At 34.5% G+C, this 23,245-nt stretch overlaps 1 protein-coding gene across 3 annotated transcripts; it reads right to left on the bottom strand.

The window, feature by feature from the left end:
* Nucleotides 1-1,072: 1,072 nt before the first annotated feature.
* On the bottom strand, nucleotides 1,073-21,616 carry atxn7l1 (ataxin 7-like 1). 3 transcript variants are annotated; one of them, XM_042738340.1, is made up of 12 exons: nucleotides 21,454-21,616; nucleotides 20,940-21,008; nucleotides 18,041-18,145; nucleotides 12,740-12,804; nucleotides 11,399-11,628; nucleotides 9,329-9,765; nucleotides 6,045-6,127; nucleotides 5,714-5,952; nucleotides 4,940-5,111; nucleotides 4,695-4,816; nucleotides 2,928-3,576; nucleotides 1,073-1,830 (listed from the first exon to the last, which is right to left on the bottom strand). In XM_042738340.1, exons 5-12 carry the CDS (start codon nucleotides 11,521-11,523, stop codon nucleotides 1,813-1,815), a joined length of 1,845 nt encoding a protein of 614 aa, XP_042594274.1. In that variant the 5' UTR covers nucleotides 11,524-11,628; nucleotides 12,740-12,804; nucleotides 18,041-18,145; nucleotides 20,940-21,008; nucleotides 21,454-21,616; the 3' UTR covers nucleotides 1,073-1,812. The 3 variants fall into 3 exon arrangements, with proteins under 3 accessions (XP_042594274.1, XP_042594258.1, XP_042594267.1); XM_042738324.1 differs by having other exon boundaries at nucleotides 11,399-11,582; nucleotides 21,454-21,615; XM_042738333.1 differs by lacking the exon at nucleotides 20,940-21,008 and having other exon boundaries at nucleotides 11,399-11,582; nucleotides 21,454-21,615.
* Between the last annotated feature and the right edge of the window lie 1,629 nt (nucleotides 21,617-23,245).

Raw genomic sequence — 23,245 nt, 5'->3', positions numbered from 1 at the left:
TGCCTGAGGATGAGCGTATTTTCAGAAAATGTTCATTTTTGGTTAAACTATTCCTTTCGATATTAAAATTCTTATACTAGTGATGAAGACCTTCTCAGAGATTAAACAAGAGGAAATGGAGCTGAATTGTAAATTATAACAAATGTCTCAATGCAAAACCAAAATGATCAGGAAACACCATTTTTTTGATGTTCACCTTTGATGTCAACTTGAAATGCCATTTACAATCCATTTTACTGTTGCAATTTCAGTGTAAAACTGAATATACAGTGAGATTTGGTGGGACTTTCTTTTTTAAAAGCTCCCACGGAGTCCCATTATTGTCATATAATTTATTATAATGCTTAAAAATCATGAAAAATGAGGCCAGGAACAATAACACTGCCGTTCAAAAAAGTTAGGGTTGGTACGATTTTGAATGTTTTGGAAAGAAGTTAAAGTAAAAACAGTAATATTGTAATTCAAAGCTGAATTTTCAGCATCATTACTCCAGCCTTCAGTGTCACATGATCCTTCAGAAATCATTCTAATATGCAGATTTGCTGCTCAAGAAACATTTCTGATTATTATCAATGTTGAAAAGAGTTGTGCCGCTTCATATTTTTGTGAAACCGTGATTCTTTGATGAATAGTGAGTTCAAACGTACAGCATTTTTGTCACATTATAAATGTCACTTTTGATCAATTTAATGAGCCCTTGCTTCAAAAATAAATAAAACGAAAGTAAACTGCAAACATTTCTCCATTAACTCTTTGAGAAAGTCTTCATTTCTGATGGTTAGACACTAAAAGGTGCACATATGACCTAACAACATCATGAGAAAACTAAATTGGCAACAGACCTAGACTGACTGCAATGTACCTTTCCTCTATAAAAGACTGGGACCCTGTGGGTACATCATCATTTGAGTTAGTATTCCTTAAAAACATAATCAGAGAGTATAAATGGAACAAGCGAAGGATGCAAGGCCCTTTCATAACCAACCATCTTTAGGTCTATGAAGAAGAACATATGACTGAGGAAGAGAGAAAGCACTAAATCCTTGAACCTCTGAGAGATACGAACAATAAATACAAAACAAAACAATTATAATAAAAGATATGTACATACATTTCCAACAATAGGGTCTCTATAATACTTTAAACTATTAAAAAGGCATACAAATATACTTCTGCTCAATGTGTGAAGCACTAATCAGGTCAGTTAGAAAATTAATAAAGGATAAATTATTATACAAAATTCATCACTGGTTAAAGTTGCTTTACAACAGGGGTGCGGCTCCTGGCTGTTTTTTTTTTTTAAATCCACGAACACTTGTGTGTCAAAAAAAATACTTAAAAACCTGAATTCATTCCGTTTAGAAAAATACCACTTGCCGAAAAAGCGTCTGTAAAATATTCCCTTGTTTGAAACGTTTTGTCCCCTCCTTTTTCCGTAGTTCAGATTTGAAATTAAGTGCACTTTAGATCGACACGGTTGAGTCTGAAGGGCTTCCCTTCATGTTGTCCCCATCTACGTGAGAATAAAAATAAAACTCCATATCGCTGAATGTCTGAAACGGGTTGTGTACTGGTTAAATCAAAATCTGAATCTGCATGAAACTGAAGTTTGTGTCATTTCAAAGGAAAGGTGAGAATCATTCTTCGAGAAGCTGGTTCCTAATGGGAACGGAACGGAAGAAGCTCTGTTGGAAAGCAGGACACAAGGGACGTGACTCAACCGTAGAGTGATAAGAGGCAGCGGTGGGATCAAGGCAGGACAGACACAGTGTCTCACAGGACGTCCGAAGCTCTTCTCAAACTCACACTGCTTCAGTGAGGGACCTTGGGCTACAAAATAGGTCGTGGTTAGTATGTTTGCATATGCAAGAATTGTGAATGTGTCATTCATGAGATGGAAATAAAATGCAAAAATGGCACTAAAGTAATGTAGGAATACATCATAGACATTCTATACGGATTCGTAAAAACATAAAACATAAAAACATAAAATTGGAAAAAAAAATTGTAGTCACTACAAAATGCCATGATTTAAAAAAAAAGATTACACGTCTTTTATGGGCTGGGGGAAAAAATATAAAAAGTACAGACACTAGAAAAATTCAATGATTTTAAATAACTTATTATTTATATTTTATAAATATAAAAATATAACTAATAATAAAAATATTATGATTATATAATTTTATAATTCTTTTCCAGAATAGAAAAAAAATATAATGGAAGCATAGAGAATACTGTATATGTATACTAGATTGTAGTCTATAAAAATTATTATAAAACTCACAACCTTTTAAAGTATTATTTATATATATATATATATAACATTATATAACATATATAGAACATTTTTTACTTTATTTAAAATATTATTTATTTTTTTATTAAAAATACATATATTATCAAAAACTAAAAACTATTTTAAAAATGAGAAATCTTTTCCAGAATAGAAAAAAATATAATGGAAACATAAAGAATATATGTATACTAGATTGTAGTCTATTATTATAAAAATCACAACCTTTAAAAGTATTATTTTAATACACACACACACACGCACACACATATATGTGTGTGTATTAAAATAATAATGTTATATATAAAAGATTTTCTACTTTATTTAAAATATTATTTATTTTTTTATTAAAAATATTTATATTATAAAAAACTAAAAACTATTTTAAAATTATAAATTTTTTCCAGGCCAGCAAATCACAATATTGAAATTCTAGATTTTCAAGATTTTTTTTGTATTTTACAATATATCATTCCTTAATATATCTTGTCATATTGATTGAATGAGTGTTTTTCAGTGGAAAAACCAACATGAAAAAAAAATCTGAACCTGTTTGAGGGGACTATAAAGATACATTGCTGCATTTTTAACATCATGTCATGCTGAAGATTCCCTCTCGCGTCTGTTTTACCTGTCTGGGGAGGGCGCTGTGGGGCGATTCGGCGACTGACGACAGCAAACCGCTGCTGCTCTTCCTGAAGATCCCGTCCAGTGCTGTGGATTTGGTGCCTTTGCTGGGTTTGTCGCTGCCGGCGCTCGATCCAGAGCTCTTCCTCTTCCTCCCATCAGAGGATCCGTAGGGCAGCGGGCTGTGGGACGAGACGCCCCCGTGATCCCCGGTGAGCGCCTGCGGGAGGGACAGCTCCACGCTCCCGTACCTGTCTTGGTCCCTCGGCCCCTGGCCCCCCGGCCGTTGCTTGGCCCGCACGCTAAGGGCCGCCGTCCCATTACTGATGTGCGCCGCACCCAGTGGCAGATGGTAGCCGTTCCCGCTGGTCCCACTCTTTCGTGACTCAGAGGCGGGAGGCGCTTTCCGCTTTTTAGATCCTGTTCCGTCCCCTGAGGCTTTGGCCGGCTTGGCCGGTTTATTCCGCTGTGGTCTGGGTCCGGGGTCCCGGATGCAGAAAACCCCACCACCGTTATGAGACAAAGAGGTGGAGTACGAGACCATGGAGACGCCGTCCAGAGGAGCCGCGAGTGCATGGTTGGAGACGAACGGAGAGCCGAGGGGAGAAATGTCAGTCGGGCTCGTCACACTCTCCACCGCTAGGGGGACTTTCCTGTGAGAAACAGGATATGACATCACCAGTATGTGGTAGGAAGCCATGTGGCACGTTAACCTAAATGTCGTGTGGTTACTGAGTGAAAGAAAATGTTTTGTGCCTTTGTAAAACCATTCAAGCACTTCAACTACACAGCTGAACTGAAGCCGTTAACATTCATTTCAGCCCAAATTAAAGGCTTATGAGACAAAACTCAACAAATAAATTTCAAAAAAAGAAAGAAAAATAATATTTTGCATAAAGAAAATGAAGCAATATTATTTTTGTGAAGTTATAATTTATATATTTATATTTATAGCTGTATTATTATTTAATATTCATTATTATTATTATTAAACATGAATTGTGTCAGATATTACAGAATAATAATTGTAAAAGTATTAATTTAATTACTATTAAATAAAACAATATTTTGTAAATGTGCTTAACTACCATGACCATGTTTAATAAGAATTATTTTTTATTGTTTATTTATTATTTACAATCAATTAGCAATCATATTTAATGACGTTATTCAGTTTCAAGATGTTTATAAACAATTTTTAACAAAAAAATTAATTTATGTTTAAATATTTGTTTAATAATTTGTGTCATAAAAATAAAACATCATGACAATAAATGTCAGAATTCAGAAAAAAATCTTGATTTGATTTTTTTTTTCCTTAATTCAAAATATATTTAATATCTTATGATATTTGGGTGAAAATTATATTTAGCATAAAGAAAATGAAGCCTATTTTGAGGTTCAGTACGATTTGCGCATTGCAACATTTTAAAGTGGCTATATTTTTATAGCATTATTAAATATAAATTGTAATATTATAATTATTATTGTTACTATTAGTAATAATTGAATAACTGTTAATAACAATAATATCCAAATACAAAAAAATGGCTTTAACAAGTCCTTACTTACTTACTTAATGCAAAATATTTTTTTCTTGTGATTTTAGAGTGAAAAACAACCCCAATATTTGAAAGCTTTTGTGAGATTCACCCTATTATGAAAAAAAAAAATGAACTGAATGTATGCACCCATAAATATATAATTCATATGCCGTAATTGTGCGAGCAGACAGAGAAACATGTAACTGTGGGTCATGCGGGACGCTCACCTCCACATGAGAGAGTTGACGTGTTTTTCCACCATGCAGTGGAGCGCCAGCCGCACCCGGTCCCACCGCCGGTCGAACACGTAGTGACCCCGTCCCATCAACCGGCTGCTGAACGCACAACACTAAGACAAGACAGAATGAGTTCCAATGTTATATTACTGCATTTCTGTAATGCTTTTTAATATACATACAGGGTCCCAAAATGGGACAAATGTGTTGTAATGTAGTGGTTTGGCTCAGCTCACGCTCAGGGGTCGCGGGTGCTGTGGAGAAGAGTGGCACGGCAGCTTCTCGGACTCCTCAGGGAGGTCAGTTTCTCCTTCATCGCTGGACAGACTGCAACGCTGCCAGCCGGGCGCAGGTTCAGGAGGAGGAACGGGCGCAGAGCTGAACACCACTGCACCGCCGCCAGACACTCTGCAAATAAAAGACGGATGACACTCCAGGAAAAACATTTAAATCTAGTAAGTTATATTTTATTATTGTTTATATACTCTACTAATATGATATTTATTTTTATGTATTTATTTATTTTGTAAGGGCCAAACTCATTCTATGCGCACAATATAGACAAATGACCCATGGTTAGTTTTGTATTATTTATATACTATTTTATTATTTCATAAAGTTCTTAATTAGTTTTTATTTTTATGTTTTCTTTTTTAAGTTTTAGTAATTTTTTTATGTACTTTTACTTTTTTTATATTTCCATTTTGTTTTATTTTATTAAAAAAAAAATGTTTTTTCTATTTCAGTTTTAATTTTAGTACTTCAGCTTAAACTTATTTTATTTCAGTTAGTTATCAAGGCGACATTTCTAATTTTCTTTTTAAGTTGCCCTTCTAATATTAAAACTCATCATCATACCATCATAGTGATTATATACTACAATGTGATATATGATAGTGATAATATCTATTTTATTTTATTTCAGCATTATTTTAACTAAAATCTGTGAATCAGTATATACAGTTCCGTTCAGTAGCGTCACTGAGTGTCATGTAGTCAGCAGTATGTACCTGTGTAAGTGTGAATTGGCCAGCTGCAGTTTGAGAATGGGCATGGTCTTGGCATTAGTACAGCTTGTGGATAGGCTGGTTGCTGCATCATGTGACTGTGTGACCTGCACTGATTGGCTGCCTGCTTGAGCTTCCTTTTTTTGCCCCGTCTCCTTCGTCCGCCCCTTATGCTCTGCTAGAAGGATGTTGAAATCTGTCCTCCGTCCCAGCACGGCTCGCCGATGGGTTAGAGAGTGAGTCTACAACATACACAGACAATGTTATGAACACCACCACAATGATCACTGGACAGATATGATTAAATGACACACTACTGAGTAACGATACTAACCTTACAGGTTAAAGATCGAGTGCAAGGCCGCTTTGTCTCTGGGTCCAAAACCCCACAGTGTTTATTAGGATCAAACACTCTACCTGCACAACAAAACAGAATATGACTTCATATTTTGCTGAATTTGGCTATATATATATATATACACACATGAAGAGTTCGGTTGCAAAACGCGATAAACGCCATTTTTTGACATTTGGATTTTATTATTGGAAATCACTGTTCAGATGTACCTTAATCTATGTGTGAATTGCTGCCATTAATAAGATTTAAAAATGTACATTTTAAGCCTACTACAAAATGTATTTTTTCACAAAACGCGATATCCGCGAGCCCAGTTTCTTTACAAAGTGCGATATAACGGTTAGGCTACAGAACGTTCAGGATGCTGCGCGAGCTCAGGATGTCACGCGAGGAGAGAGTCACCGCCGGTGAAGTGCTCCGAGTTTGCTCAGTGATTTAACGATAATAATCAAAACAAAAAAACATATATTTTTAAAAAGAGGATTCAATAGGCTAACTAAAAAACGTTTACCATTTTATTGTTTATACTGTAGGCGAGCTGTCAGTCACGTAGGCTACGTCACTGATCAGACTCAAGAAAATACACACACACACACACACACACACACAAACACAAACAAAACATTGATTCACTAGCTTTTCTTTATGGTATTACAGTAGTAGAATATAGCCTAAGGTGGATATATAGCGTTTTGCAAAAAACAAACAAAAAAAAAAATGTTATGTTGTGTATGTTCTGGCCCAAACTAACTCAGAATCTTATTATTATTAATCAATCTTTGTATATACTATTCCATATATTTATGATGTATTGTTTTTTTAACCAATTTAAGATGTTTGACAATGTTAAGATAAATATGTTGCATTTTGGCATGGTTTTTGACTTATGAACTATTGATTTATGAACTATTTATGGACATAAAATGAAATAAAAAATATCCTGGATTTGAAGAATATTGTGTCGCTGGTCTTCACTGAGCTCAGGAATAGTTTAATGTACAAAAAATTGTGAATGAACTTGACTGTTGATGTCTTAAATAATAATGTCAAATAACCAACATTTCTCAAAATGGATATATCTCGTTTTGCAACGAGACTCTTCACATACAAATAAATAAATACATTTCGTATATGTGACCATGGAGCACAAAAGCAGTCTTAAGTCGCTGGAGTATATTTGTAGCAATAGCCAATAAAGCATTGCATGTGTCAAAATTATTGATTTTTCTTTTTTGGCAAAAATCATTAGGATATTAAGTAAAGATCATGTTCCATGAAGATATTTTGTAAATATCCTACCGTAAATTTATCAAAACCTATTTTTTGATTAGTAATATGCATTGCTAAGAACTTTATTTGGACAACTTTAAAGGTGATTTTCTCAATATTTAGATTTTTTTGCACCCTCAGATTCCAGATTTTCAAATAGTTGCATCTCGACCAAATATTGTCCGATCCTAACAAACCATACATCAAAGAAAAGCTTATTTATTCAGCTTTCAGATGATGTATACATCTCAATTTCAAGAAACTGACCCTTATGACTGGTTTTGTGGTCCAGGGTCACATATAAACATTATATTTATTTATTATGTATTTTTAGTTAATTCCAATGCATTAATTTCATGAAATGCACTGGATTCAATTTCAGGAGTTTTCACTTAATATCTTGTGCATTTCTTTTGTGCGAGAGTCTCTAATCATTTCCAGTCATTTCTAGTTATTTCCAAGGTTTCTTCTGGTTTAGGATGCCGTCTATGTAGATTTTTTAGGTGTTTTACTGGGAATCATGATTAAAGCAATGCAGTCCAGCTCACGGTGCTATTCACATAAGCTCACATAAACACTTAAACTAGCCCAAACTCTCTGTAATAGAGCACGAGTGACTGTGGATCTGGCAACCGAAAACAGCCAATTACACAGCATAAATCAATCCAGTGGGGCGAGAGCCCAGTAAACAACATACGGAGAGAGACGGCTGACCCTCCACTCAACGCTAAACAGTTAGCAGAGGCCAGTTACGACTGAACACTCATGCTTCCAGACGAAAGACAAGCCTACAAACCACAGAACTCAGGCTTGAAAACAGGTGATGGGATGCATTTAATCATTTGTTTTTGTTCAGCATTTTGGTTTGTTTTATTTCTCACTTCCTCTTTTTTAAAAGTATATACAATTAATTTAGCAACAACAAAACTGTGTGAGAATCCAGAGCTAAACTCAGGACTACAGGTATATACACAATATACATTAATCATTTTATTTATATACTATTATAGTGTTTTATTATAGTTTTAAATTAGCTATTTTTATTTTTTTTTGTATTTAACTTTGTCTTATATTTTAGATTGAGTTTTCTTTTTTTTTTACATTCATTTTTCTACTTAGCTTTAATTTATTATTTTTTTTTATATCAGTTTTAGTTTTAGTAATTTTAAGCACTTCAGCTTATTTTATTTCAGTTAGCTGCCAAAGCATTATTTTACATTTTCATTTTTCATTCTTATTTTTATGTAATTTTTTTTATTTCAGCTCTATTTTAGTTAACGGAAATTATTTTCAGTTTTAGTTAACTAAAACAACACATATGCTAATAACCATATAAAACAGGCAGTACTAAAAATATCAAGGAATAAAATTTGTCATTAAAATTCTGTTTTATTGAAAATAAAAATGAAAATTAAAACTGAATTAGCTTAAATTTTCCTTCTATTATTTACATTTTATTACAGCTATATTTTAACAAAAATGTTTTTTAATATTTTAAACTAACAATAAAAACTGCATATAACCGCATAAAACATACAGTACTACATTTTTTTAATTTTCATTAAAAATATACTTTATTAGGCACACTCATTTCTAATTTTCACTTATTATGTTAAAGTCTTACTTACAATATTTTTATTTTGGCATTATTTAAACTTTATATATATATATAGTTTTAATTAACAATAGTAACAAAAGTACTAAAAATAAACCTATGATACAATTTTTCATTGAAGTTACATTTTATTAAGCAAATGCCACTAGGTGAAATTTTTTTTTTTTTCTGATGACATCACCAAAGCCATACAGGCAGAGAAAAATAATATTAACCAATAATATCAAAGCCCCACCTTCTCCTGTATCCTACATTATTTCCAGCTGAATTTCTGGTTTTGCTAAAAAACAGAAGTTAAATGTGCTGCAAATGCATTTCTTCTTGTTTCAAAATGCCCCAGAGTAAAAGATACATTAAACAAGCGATAGCTACTCACCCGACACTCTCCGGTGCCGCACGCCCTTGGCTCCGTTCTGATGCTTCTTGTCTGGAGGAGAAGGAGGGACTATCGGTCTCCGGTCCGAGAGGGATGGAGATGGAGACGTGGAGGCCGTGGGTCTCCTGTCCTGTGAGGGGGCGGGCCGTTTCTCCAAGGGCGACCGTGACGGGCTGGGCCGCCTGTCAATCAGCGAGGGGGGCGTGGTGGAGCGAGGCGTCACAGGACCGCGACCGTTCACGAACTTCTCCTGATTCTTGTGAGATGCTGGTGACGTCAAGGAGGACTTGAGAGGAGCGGAAGATGGAGAGGAAGACGTGGAAGAGAAAGAAAGAGAAGAAGCCGCCGTGGGAGACGTGGAGGTGACTTTGATGTGCGCTCCCTCTGTTCGGCTGAAACACGGCATCTTCTCCAGACTCACCACAGGTAAAGACACGCTGGAGAAATAATAATCAGTTTCCACAAATAATGAGATGATAATCATGTTTCTTGTGCAGCAAATCATCATATTAGAGTGATTTCTGAAGATCATGTGACACTGAAGACGAATGAAAATTCAGATTTGATTACAGAAATAAATTACATTTTACAATATATACAAATTGAAAATATTTTAAAATTTTAAATTGTAATAATATTTCACAATATTACTGCTTTTACTGTATTTTTTATCAAATAAATGCATCCTTGGTGAGCAGAAGAGACTTTAAAATAAATATATAAAAAAAAAACATACTGTCCCCAAACTTTCGAAGAGAAGCGTAAATATTATAAATATTTATACAAATATTACACAATTAATTTTCATCAAATATGCCTTCACATTGTACACATTTCTCTAAAATGTAATATCTGAACACAGCCAAACAAATATTGTTGTTGACATATAAAATGTTCACCACATGTTTACATTTAACTTTATTAAAATAATTGTTTACATCAAAATTTGGGGTAAATCAAGAGCATTCTGATAAATGTAGTGCTCTTCTTTCATGATAAATAAAATAAAAGTTACATTTAAATTTAGTCATTTAGCAGATGCTTTTATCCAAAGCGACTTACAAATGAGGACAATGGAAGCAATCAAAAACAACAAAAGAGCAATGATATATAAGTGCTATATATAAAAGTTCTATTCTAATCTATTATATGTATAGGTGGCATTTTAAACATTGATTATTAGTATAATAATAATGTTTCTGTAAATAATGTAGAACTGTCACAATTACAACTTTTTGTTGTGCGATATATTGCCCCAGAAATAAATGCGATAAATGGTATTATTGTCATTCTTAGATCATTTTCTGCCACTGAATATACAATCATAATATAACAGCACAATAATGCAAGAAGACCTACACACTTTCAAATGACAACAAACTATTAATTCTTAAGAACATTTAGATCATGGAAATTAAGTCTAAATATTAGATACTTTAAAAAACTTGAATAAATAGTAAATAAACATCTTCTAACAGAAAGTGCAAAGTAATAAGTAGAAAAAAAGAAAAATTCACAAATAACTTATATGCAGATTTTTCCTGGACCTTCTTTTCTCTGTAAATTAACTATTGCTGAAAAACACAATCAAAAACAAAAACACAAATTACCATATGCACAAACACATACACAAATAAACAAATACATAAACAAAGACAAAACTTCATATTAAACAATCATTTATAATAATTACATAAATTTGAACTAGCAAAAAGATGCTGACATTAATTTTTATGTAAATATAATGGGCAATATATTGCATCACCAAAAATTATTTAGGTCACGTACATATATTGTGTGATAAGTTGATATATTGATTATTACGACAGGCCTAAAATAATGCTGCGCCGTAAAAATTAATTAATAAACCACATAAATTAATATAAATTGTGTTTCATTTTAAATATGCCGGGAAAGCCTTATTTCAACATTAATTCTAAAATTTGTGGTGAGAATATGGAGCAGTAGATGATGTTTACAAACACTCTACAATACTAAATATAACCCATAATCCAGTGTTTGTCAGAGGAAGCTTGTATGATTGGATGAGGAGGGGGGTGTTTTACCCACCAGGCCTTGGCTCGGGCTCCTTTGGGTGGATAGACGGCCAGCGGCGCCTTGCTGAAGCGTGAGTGTGGGTAATCACGAGGAACCCGGAAGGGAAGGGGCTCCACCTCACTCTGGCCCACTGACATCTTGGCCTTGACAGGAACCAGAGGGGTCCTGGAGCTGCTGGGCGAGCAGTGTCTCCTCTCTGACACACAAATATAACCGTCAGGAGATCAGGAGCTGAGGCACCTCTACAGATAAACTAATGGACTGAGTCCCAAATAACATACAAATCCATTCTATGCAATATGAAAGATTAACATCAGTGCGTCCCAAATCATAGTACTTAATAAATACTTTTAATAATAGTATTTTTGAAGTGCAAACACTTATGTTCATCTGCTAATATTCAACAAACCCACTTGCAATTTTCAAGAGGTGCTTCTGACTTTTTCAGTTGTACTAATATGTATATTGAGGAATCCCGGGCTGAAAATGAAACTAGAGTTTTAAAAGTGGAAGTGGTAACATGTAAATGAAAACAGTATGTGATAAAGGTGTTGTAGTAAAATAAAAAATAATATATAAAATATAAATTAATGAAATATTAGTATTATTAATTTACTTCTTATCTGTGTATATTTAAAAAAATAAATAAAAATCAACAAGTATAATACAATAAAATCTAGTTAAAAATAATCAAGACTGTTTTTCACTATTGTAATATAAAATTTTCATTCTTATATTGCCGCATATAAATCTTTATTTATATGCACCTAACAGTATGCGCTTTAGGGGTGTGAAGTAAAATAAATTATTACTATTATTATTATCATCATTATTGTATTTATTATAGAATAGCAGTACTATAGTACACTTTTTGCACACGCTAGTTTAATATAATATTGTTTTTAAATAAATACATTTTTATTTATATGCATTTATCATAAATCATAAATAAAATAATATTTAGTTAATTCACTAAAATATTATTATTATTATTATTATTATTAAGCACCATGAAAAAATGCCACTCGACAACTCAAACAAATCATTGAAAATTTTGGGTTCATTCACTTACAATGGACACTTTGAACTGATTCACAGAAACTCTGACTCTATTTTTGCTGCTGTTTAAACCAGAAATACTATTAAACAACTCTTTCTTAAAACTCCAGCCAGTCGTGAGACAAGAAGGGTTTGTGAAACCAGTTTAACAACGACACGCTCAATGGCGCATTGAAATCTTTGCAATACTCATCATGTTGCTTCATTTTCTATTTCCAGTTAAAACTGACATACTGGATTCTACATGTAGAGATTTAAAAAAAAAGACTCTGAGATGGGTGTTAATGCACTTACGGTTCTTGCTATGCATGGCTCTTGAGGGCTCCTCTCTACTCACTGTTCAACTATTCCCCAACTACCTGCAATTACAAACACACATTATCACACACAACACAACACAAATTAGCGGCCTACAACATATAATTGATGCATGGGGTTTCGAAACACTACACTGAGCCAAATTACTGTACTAAAAAACAAAAAAAGTCCTTGTTTATGTTCAAAGTGAATAATAATAATGCTCCTGGCTCGATCTGGCAGCTCACTAACCGGCCTTGGCCTTCACATCATGTCTCGTCAGCCAGCGAATCTCAGCCAAGAGCCACAACACCGTTCACGAGGTCTCAAAAGAGCTGATTTCAGAGGCTCTGTTTGAACGGGGAGAACCCCTCGCTCGCAACAAAGTCTGACCGCCGACCAAAAGAGAGAAACAATGGCCCGGCTGCTCTGGCCGCAGGGGGAATTCAGCGTTGGGTTGGTCTGAATACTAGGCAGGTGTGTAAATATGCTGACGCTCTGATGCTGCTAAAATCATCTGATGACTAAACAGTTACAGTTGGTGTGTCTTAAAGAGGATGCTGAGATGCACAAAATACAAAAAGGAATTAAACACAAACACTTTTAGTTTGATTTGATGCATTCGGAAATGTGTCATTCTCAGAGTTGCCACAAGGGGCACTATAGCAGACATTAGTATAAATCACGTCATCTTCTGTGATTAGTTTTCTGCTTCAGCTCAACTGGTGTCATGGCAGTATGGAAACACCTTTTTCCGCCACTGAATAAAAAAATAGAAAAGGTAATTACAACTTTTTATCTAACAATTCTGACTTTTTTTCGCGCAATTGCATTTTTATATCTCTCAATTCGACTTTTTATCATAGAATTGCAAGTTTATATCTGCAGATGCGAGAAATCACGCCAGAATTGCACAATTCGAAATTCTGACTTTTCTTCTCGCAACTGCAAGTTTATCTTGCAATTCTGACTTCTTTTCGCAGAATTATGAGATGTAGGCCTAAATCACAATTTCAAGTTATAAAGGCCAATTCTGAGGAAAAAAAAGACTAACTTTGTATCTCTTAATTCTGACTTTATAATTGAGTTTATATCACGCAATTCTGAAGAAAAAAGTCAGAATTGTTAGATTAAAAAGTCGCAATTATCTTATCTAAGTGAGTTGCTATGAGGTTGTTCAAGTGTTTTGAGTGGTTTTTACTGTGTTGCTATATGGTTGCTAGGTGATTTCTTAATTTTCTGAAGAAAAAAAAAATGCTTGCCCATACAAAAACTTGGTTTGTGTGGTCGCTAGGGCATCACTATGGAGTTGCTACAGTTTTCTGAGTCTTTTTTAGTGTGTTGTATGCGGTTGCTAGTATTTGAAATGATTTTAGGTGTGTTGCTATGCAGTTGCTGTGGTGTTCTGACTGTTTTAGTGTGTTGCTATGAGGTTTCTAGAGAGTTCTAAATGGTTTTAATTGTGTTGTCATGTAGTTGCTATGGTGCTCTGAGTGTTTAAGTGTGTTGCTATGAGGTTTCTAGAGAGTTCTAAATGGTTTTAATTGTGTTGTCATGTAGTTGCTATGGTGCTCTGAGTGTTTTAGTGTGTTGCTAAGAGGTTTCTAGAGCGTTCTAAATGGTTTTAGTTGTGTTTGTCATGCGGTTGCTATGGTGTTCTGAGTTTTTTAGTGTGTTGCTATGAGGTTTCTAGAGAGTTCTAAATGGTTTTAATTGTGTTGTCATGTAGTTGCTATGGTGCTCTGAGTGTTTTAGTGTGTTGCTAAGAGGTTTCTAGAGCGTTCTAAATGCTTTTAAGTGTGTTGCCATGCAGTTGCTATGGTGCTCTGAGTGTTTTAGTGTGTTGCTAAGAGGTTTCTAGAGAGTTCTAAATGGTTTTAGTTGTGTTGTCATGCGGTTGCTATGGTGTTCTGAGTGTTTTAGTGTGTTGCTAAGAGGTTTCTAGAGCGTTCTAAATGCTTTTAAGTGTGTTGCCATGCAGTTGCTATGGTGTTCTGAGTGTTTTAGCCTGTTGCTAAGAGGTTTCTAGAGAGTTCTAAATGGTTTCAAGTGTGTTGCTATCCATTTGCTGCAGTGTTCTGAATGTTTTTAGTGTGTTGCTTTGCAGTTTCTAAAGTGTTCTGAGTGGTTTTCAGCATGTTGCTATGCGGTTGCTAGAATTTTTTTTTACTGGCCCAAGTGTCCAGCAGCTTCAAGTCTCTGTGATATTCTGGTCTCTAGATATGACTCAGGTCCCTCCTCCAATGTAAGTCCATGGGATTTCTTCACCAGTTTTATCAAATTTGACTCAGAATGCTCAGAAAAGCGTTAGCACACCTCTCCCCAACAAGTTGGAACAAATCTAAGCAATTACAACAGTGATAATTCCCTTACAAAACACCCAGGACAAAACTTCACAGTTTAATAACACTGTCCCAGCATGAAATAACATTTCAAAATGATTAAATAAGGTACAAGTTGCGTAGTAGTGACATCACTCATTATAAACCTGTTCACGCAGGTCTCAGTGTGTGTGTGTGTGTGTGTGTGTGTGGTCTGTGATTAGCGTGTCCTTATCTGACAGGCCACAGGAAGCCACAGGCACCAGCTGAGCTACGTTTGTTTACATCCGGCCCGCGACTGCAGGAAGATGACCACTAGCGAGTTCCAGTCCTGCTCACGACACGCTCACAAACAGACCCCGAAACCGCATAAACAGAAAGCTAAGCAAACACGTGAGGCGATCAGAAGCATCCGCTGTGAACAGCACTCGCACGTTGGTTGGAGAGACACACTTACCCAGCCTGTCTGCTCCGCGGCGGTTGAGATATTGGGAAGAAAAAAAAAACAGAAAGCGAAAGAGAAAAACACGAGAGAATAGCATGCCTCCTGTGTGGCTGAAGGCATCCCGCCCTCTCCTTCTGTGTTTTGAGTTGAATAGCTGCGAGTCATTGACCCCTGTGCTGAACCCTCGCAGCCCCACAGCTGCCGTGTAGCTCTCCGGTCTCAGAAGGGGGGCGGCAGGAGACCAGAGAGAAAGGCAGCTATGTGAAATCAGCGTCAGAAGGGGACGAGAGCGAGGGAGAGCGTGCACATTACCGTCGCCACCCACCCCGAAAAACACATATCTGTTCAACGATCCCACCCCGACACAGCACAAGACCAAAGACAGATGTGAGACGGATGATGACAGAGTGGTGGAGCGTTTCTGCCCCGGGACAGGATGCTTTTTGAAAGAGACCTCTTTTGGTTTTTAACATTCCCCACAATGGTTTTCCACCACAACAATACAATACAAACTCATTTTCAAAGGGATAGTTTACCCAAAAACGAAAATTCTGTCATCATTTACTCACACTTAAACTGATTGAGTTTCTTTCTCCGGTTGAACGCAAAAGAATAAATTCTGAAGAATGCTGATAAACAAACAGTTGCCGACAGCCAATGACTTCCACAGTACTTCCCCCCACATACTATAGAAGTCAATGGCTGCTGGCAACTGTGTTCAACCGAGAAAGAAACTCATAGAGGTTTACAATCACTAACGGGTGAGTAAATGATCACGATTTTCATTTTTGGGTGAACTATCACTTTTATATGGAGCCAGATCAGCCTCAAAAATAATACATAAACAAATGCATCTTACCTAAATAAATGTAAAATGTTTACACAAATATGTATGAATGATGTTACATGTATTTATGGATCGTTGAATCTGCATTTGCAAATTGTCACACATGCATGGACTGCTTTGAGTTTGTCTGCGGTATTTTTGAGGCCTTCCTGACAGGTTAAGATTCATAAATATCTTTTTTGGAGGATGTTCCGTTCAGCCAATCGCGGTGAGCTTTTAATCCACCAATCAAAATGCTCCTGAACAGACCCTGCTTATTCAGATCAATCTGTAATGTTATAAATTAAGTGTTCAATGTCCAGATATTTCATTTAGTTGTTTTAGTTAATTAAGTGCAGTTTGCAGTGTTACAAAGTTGTTAGTCCGTGCCAGCTTTCTTATATTATAACTGGTGTTTATAGGAACACTTCAGTCATCACAGGGTGAATGGGCGATAAACAATCAATAAAACAATGATTTTGATGATAAACTATTGAGTAATTTTAATATGGTTTTTAGTCTGTGGGTTCTAAAGGTACCATCGCGACCAGCTATAACCACAAGAACATGCCATTAGATAAAAAGATGACTTTTCTTCATGCTCCATGCTGAAATCTCTCCGCTGTGTGTGTGTTTGAAATTTCTCTTAGTGTTATAGTTGTTATCAATGCCTATAAAGTGTACAGTTTTACAGTAAACAATCATTTTTGCAATTTGCAATGACACTTTTGACTGGAGTAATGATGCAGAAAATTCAGATTTGAATCAAAGGAATAAATGACATTGTTTAAAATGTTACAATATAAAACTTATCTTATCTTAATTTGTAATAATATGTCACAAGAGTACAGTTTTTACTGTATTTCTGAACAAATAAAAGCAAAACATAATCCTCTCTTTCAAAAACATTAAAAAAATCTAACCAACCCCAAACTTTTGAACTTTTATATATATGCAATTTTTGCTTCAAATCAAATGTTGCAACGTGATTGATCTTGTTGGGTTTGATTCATGGCCTGAAACTCAACTTAGCCGAGCAATCTGAATACGGTTAAAACCAGTCTGTTTCTCTTACCCACAGTGCCCAGGTCTAACAGAAGGTTAAGGTACGTTTGCTTAATTAACCAGTGTTTTAACACGCCTCAGGTGTTCGACTGCGGTTTAAACAGGCTGTTCTATGGGCGGCAACACATATAATAATGTAAACGGCAAATGACTCCATGATTCTTGCTTTACAGCAGTAAACACCTCTATTATAACCTTACACAGGTTACCTCTGCATATCATCTACAGTATATATTTAGCTCTAGCCATAGAATTAAGGTTTTGATTTAATTAGGACTGTCTACTATGACAAGCATTACTATTATTACCGCTCATAGTCGAGGTTAGTCTTTCAGAACACTACAGAGGCGAATGAAGCAATCAGACTTACAGTTTTCTACATCATTATCTCATTCATCTCTAAATGAACAAATGATGAGATAAACGCATTGAAAACCGCACAATAAACCCAAAACAATCTGATTACGGGAAATCCCGAAATATCAATCAAAGCACATAATGAATTTCTGAACTGAATATCCGAAATATCGGCCTTTAACACAGACTTCAGTGCACTCATGTCAAGAAAACGAGAACTCAACGAGAACATTAAATTCAAATAAATCTGTATCAGTACAGTCCAAATGATGACTGTCACTCACCGTAATGAGTCAGGACGTCCTGAGGCTTAACGACTTTGTTGCAGGCATCGCAAACGACGGGTTTGAAATCCTCATGGGTTGGGACGTGACCATACAAAAGCATATCTACAGTCGAGAGAGAGAGAGAGAGAGAGAGAGAGAGAGAGAGAGAGAGAGAGAGAGAGAGTCAGTGAATTTGACAACTTTTAAAACCACTTCACATATAAGCATGAATATCATATCTCATCTTGACTGGTTAGAGTCGGATTTGAAACCCAAAGGTCGCTGCAAAAATGGCTGCCCACTGCTCGGGGTGTATGCACTTGGATGGGTGAACACTTTCTTTTTTTTCAGATGGTCCTGTGGTGTAGCAAACACTGTCATCTTTTTCTCACAAAGCAAAAGTGTTGCTTATTGCAGCTCTCTGAAAACACTCTCTTTAAAGAATAGCTCACCCAAAAATGTTCTGAAAATGTACTCACCCTCAGGCCATCCAAGATTTAGATGAGTCTAGAAATTTGCATTCCATCTCTTGCTCATCAATGGATCTCTGGAGTGAATGGGTACCGTCAGAATGAGAGTCCAAACAGCTGATAAAAACATCACAATAATCCACAAGTAATATTATGGAAAGAGGATTTGTTTCTTACAAACACACAGCTTTTGGCTTCACAAGACATTAACTGCTGGACTGGAGCGGTGTGGATTACTTGTGGATTATTGTGATGTTTTTATCAGCTGTTTGGACTCTCATTCTGACGGCACCCATTCACTGCAGAGGACCCACTATTTTATAAACCAATGAAATTTTGGCTTGAAATTCCTGGGTGAACTACTGCTTTAATATTTTGAATTAGATCTTATTTTTATATATATATATTTTATTTTATATACTCTCATTCTGACGGCACCCATTCACTGCAGAGGACCCATTGGTGGATGGCCTGAGGGTGAGTACATTTTTCATTCCTGGGTGAACTACTGCTTTAATATTTTGAATTAGATCTTATTTTTATATTCATATATTTTATTTTATATACTCTCATTCTGACGGCACCCATTCACTGCAGGGGATCCATTGCCGAGCAAGTGATGCAATGCAAATTTCTCCAAATATGATGAAGAAACAAACTCATCTAAATCTTGGATGGCATGATGGTGAGTAAACTGTCAGCAAATCTCCATTTTGGGGTGAACTATTCCTTTAAATTAATGTTATAATCATTTCACGGCCGTGAGCCACATGAAAATTATTCTGGGTACATGTGAGTTTTTTTCCACATCTGACCCACTAAATTATTAACCAATGTTGCCAATGAGGGCTAACATGATACCATGTATATCCCATCAAAAGTGACATTTAGAGATGGGAACCATATTTAAAGATTTGCTCATGACTCTAATTATTTCACATTCACTACGCATTTAATTTGAACAAATTAAAACCACAGTCTTATGTCGTTCAGCGCGTGTTTTAAAGCAGGACGAACTAGTGACCTATTATACTTCACATTTAGTGATGTATTTAGTAAGCTGACGATCCGAGGAGAACTGTGACGCAAGCGTTCAGAGGAGCCTGTCAGATTCGCTGAGCTTTCTTTCACCATCCATGCAGAATCACCGCGCACTTCCGCTGGTACACACTGAGAACACACACTTTCACACAAAGAACTAGTGCTGATGTTAACAATGAGAAAACTGAGCTGAACTGTGTTAACACCAGCTGCTTGAGTGTGTCGCGGTCAGACACTTAAATGGTAGATTATGGTTACATTCAGAATGTAATGCTAGTGTATTGGTAGTAAAGTACGAAATACAGCTGAATGTTTCGTTTTTAGTAAGTAAAAATAGTACGTTAAACAGATCCCTTCCTAACTATCTGAATGTCGATCTGTACAGCTATTACAGTATATAATGCAGTGTTTGTTAATGATTTTTTTTAAAAGGTGTGAGGTGTTACTCAACATAACAAACAGATTTAACCTATTTTTTTAATTATTATTTTAAATGCAAAAGAACTGGTATTTCTGTATCAGTTTGGTACTTATATATATATATATATATATATATATATATATATATATATATATATATATATATATATATATATGTATATATATATATATATATATATATATATATATATATAGATTATATATATATATACATTATATTTATTAGATAAAATTATTATTACTAATACTATTACAATTAAATAAACGTACTGATACTTATACATTTAAATTTAAATACAAAATTTACTTTAATAATGTAAAATATTAAAATATAATTAAATTATTTATTTTAATACAATTACAATAAAATGTCAACTGAAAATATGAAATATTAAAATAATTACAATTTGTATTTTAATAAAATAAAAATATATTATTAATTAAAATCAAATTCAAATAGGCAATATAAAACCATTTAAACTATTTATTTTTAATATAATTACAATTAAATATTATTATTATTATTATTAATATTTAATAAAATAAAACTAAAAAAATTTTTTCAATTTTTTTATATTTTAATCAAATACAATAAAGAAATAATATTAGTTATTAAAATAAAATGTAAAATATAAAGCATTAAAATGTTCTTTTCATTGCTGTAATTACTCAAATGTATTGTTCAAGCAGGCATGAAACACTGTATGTTTCACTGGTAGCATGAATTAATAAGAAGAAGAAGAAGAATAGATTTTTTTTTTTATTTGCATGTTGTATGAACTTCCGAAATTCTGGTATGGTGACAACATTTGAAAACCACTGAAGGTGCAAACAGTGATGATGCATGCTGTGAAAGTACAGTATTAGCCTAAGCCTATATGAGCTCTGACAACAATAATAACATAATGACATGAGAAGAAACGCCCACCATCATGACACACACACTCACACACACGTACACTCACCTGCTTTACTGAGTTTGATCACCTCTGAACCCTTCAAGAGCTTCTTCCCAGCAGTATCAGAGTAAAAATCTGAAAATATTCAATATCGCTGCATGCATTAGACCGACACTGAAACCAAACAGTTAAGCAGCATGCACAGTTACAGATACTGGTAGCTAGATGGCTGTCTTGATTCAGAAAAGCAACACACACACACACACACACACATACATAACAAATACACACAAACACACACACACACACACACAGTGTCTAAACTTATACACACTCCGTCACACGAGCCACTAACATTCAGGCATTCACGCGCAAAGTACAGAAGTGCATATGACACCTGTCAAGCACTCGTGACACATGATGAAATGAATGCATGCGCGTTTACGGCGCGTTGTTTATGCAGCAGCGCAGATGCACGGAGGACACGCGCGCGCGCGCACTTTCTCCCGTTATAAACCCTAACATCGTCGAGTGTCGCACTGCAGTCGAACGAGTGTCTGAGGGCGGTAGTGTGACTTACAGTGTGTGCTGTGGCTCCTGTGTGCAGTGTGAGCGCGCGGCGGTACAGCGTCGCCATTGCTCTTCCTTCTTCCTTCACAGACAGCGAGACGAGCGAGCGAGAGAAACATATGACGCCACCTTCGCCAGAGTTCGGCCAGCGTTCGGCTGCGCTCGGCTTCAAGAGCCGGAAAGGTTGAACGTGTGCATCGTGCATTTATATAGTACATAATTATTCTTATGTTATAATCGTGCAAACGCCATTTTATTGTTATTATTATTACTATTATTAGTGGTAGTAGTAGTAATAGTAGTATTGATAGTTTACATTCATTGCTACATTGTAATTACATTATAATTACATATACTTTAATAATTACTTAATATTTACATAACATATAAATATTAATTAATACAATGATTAAATGAATAATTCATTAATACATATGAATGTAATGATAGCAATAATAGCAATAATTTAATAATATTATTAGTAGTATTACTATTATATTTTAAGTATAAAATTTATTATATTTTATTGTTTACAAAATATATATTAAATATTAATTAATGCTTTAGATAAAGGAATAAAAATAAAAAAGGAATATTAATGTAAAAATAATAATCATTATTATTGATAGTTGTAATAATTGGTTATTATAAATTAATCTCATTTTATTGTTTACATATAAATAAATATTAATGAATACATTAATGCATTTATTAAATGAATAATTCATTAATAATTATAAATGTAAGTAATAGCAACATTTAAAAACAATAATGATTGATAATAATTATTAGTATTTACATTAATATTATCTTTTTATTATTATTCACAATTAATATATTATTTAATATTTGTTATAAATTATGTAAAGAATCAAATGTAATTCATTTATAAGCAACGGATAATACAACTATTAATAATTATTATTATTATCTTCAACAACTAGTAATAATGGTTCTACTTACAACTACTAATAATAATTAAAATGTAATGAAAATAATAATTACTTTTATTATTGATTCTGTAATTACTAAATTGTTGTTTAAACATGTTATTGTTTACATAAAATATAATTAACTCTTTCCTAAAAAGCCTTGTATTTTATTAATCTAATTTATAAAAATTACTACTATTTATTGTTGTTGATTATGGCAATAATAGTAGGCTAAAATCCCTTTTAATACAGTTATAGTTAATGTTTTAATTGTCATTCTCGCATGATGTGGGCCTTAGTCTTGTTATCGTTCAGGTGCAGATTTTTGTGATCCTGTAGCTGAATAACTTAGGACAAATAGCAATTATTTTAATTTCACAGCTTTCGTTACACAAGCAGCCGTCATGAGAAAGTCATTGTCTCATCATCGCAATAAATACATACACACTTCTTTTGAATAATGAGTGTGTTCATTTGTTTAAGAGTTCGTAAAAGATGAACAGCCAGGAAAATCAGACAAAAAAAAAAGCTGTGCAATAAATATCAATGCACTTTTTAGTTATTTTTATTATTTATTGTACTACAGGCTGAACTACTGCACAAAAAATAATTTGAGAAATGAATATGTGAAATAAACAGGCCAGACTCGGACAGTCATGGGTCAGATCACCTGTAGGACGTGAAAAAACTCTTGATGCGTTCAGCCTACTGCTATGAACTACCATACTGAGGCTTTAGCTCCAGATAATGTTGTGTTTGTTCTTTTGACAAATGCTGATCAGTGAAGTCACAGGATGAGCCGGCACACAAAAGCGCCATTATACCAGAAGGAGGCCAGGATTTATTTGGGTAAGAAATCACACTTTCTCC

Source organism: Cyprinus carpio, chromosome A4, assembly GCF_018340385.1.
Source record: "Cyprinus carpio isolate SPL01 chromosome A4, ASM1834038v1, whole genome shotgun sequence".
Classification (NCBI taxonomy): Eukaryota; Metazoa; Chordata; class Actinopteri; order Cypriniformes; family Cyprinidae; genus Cyprinus; species Cyprinus carpio.
The sequence above is the reverse complement of the archived record's forward strand: the minus strand, read 5'-3'. Positions and strand labels throughout refer to the sequence as shown.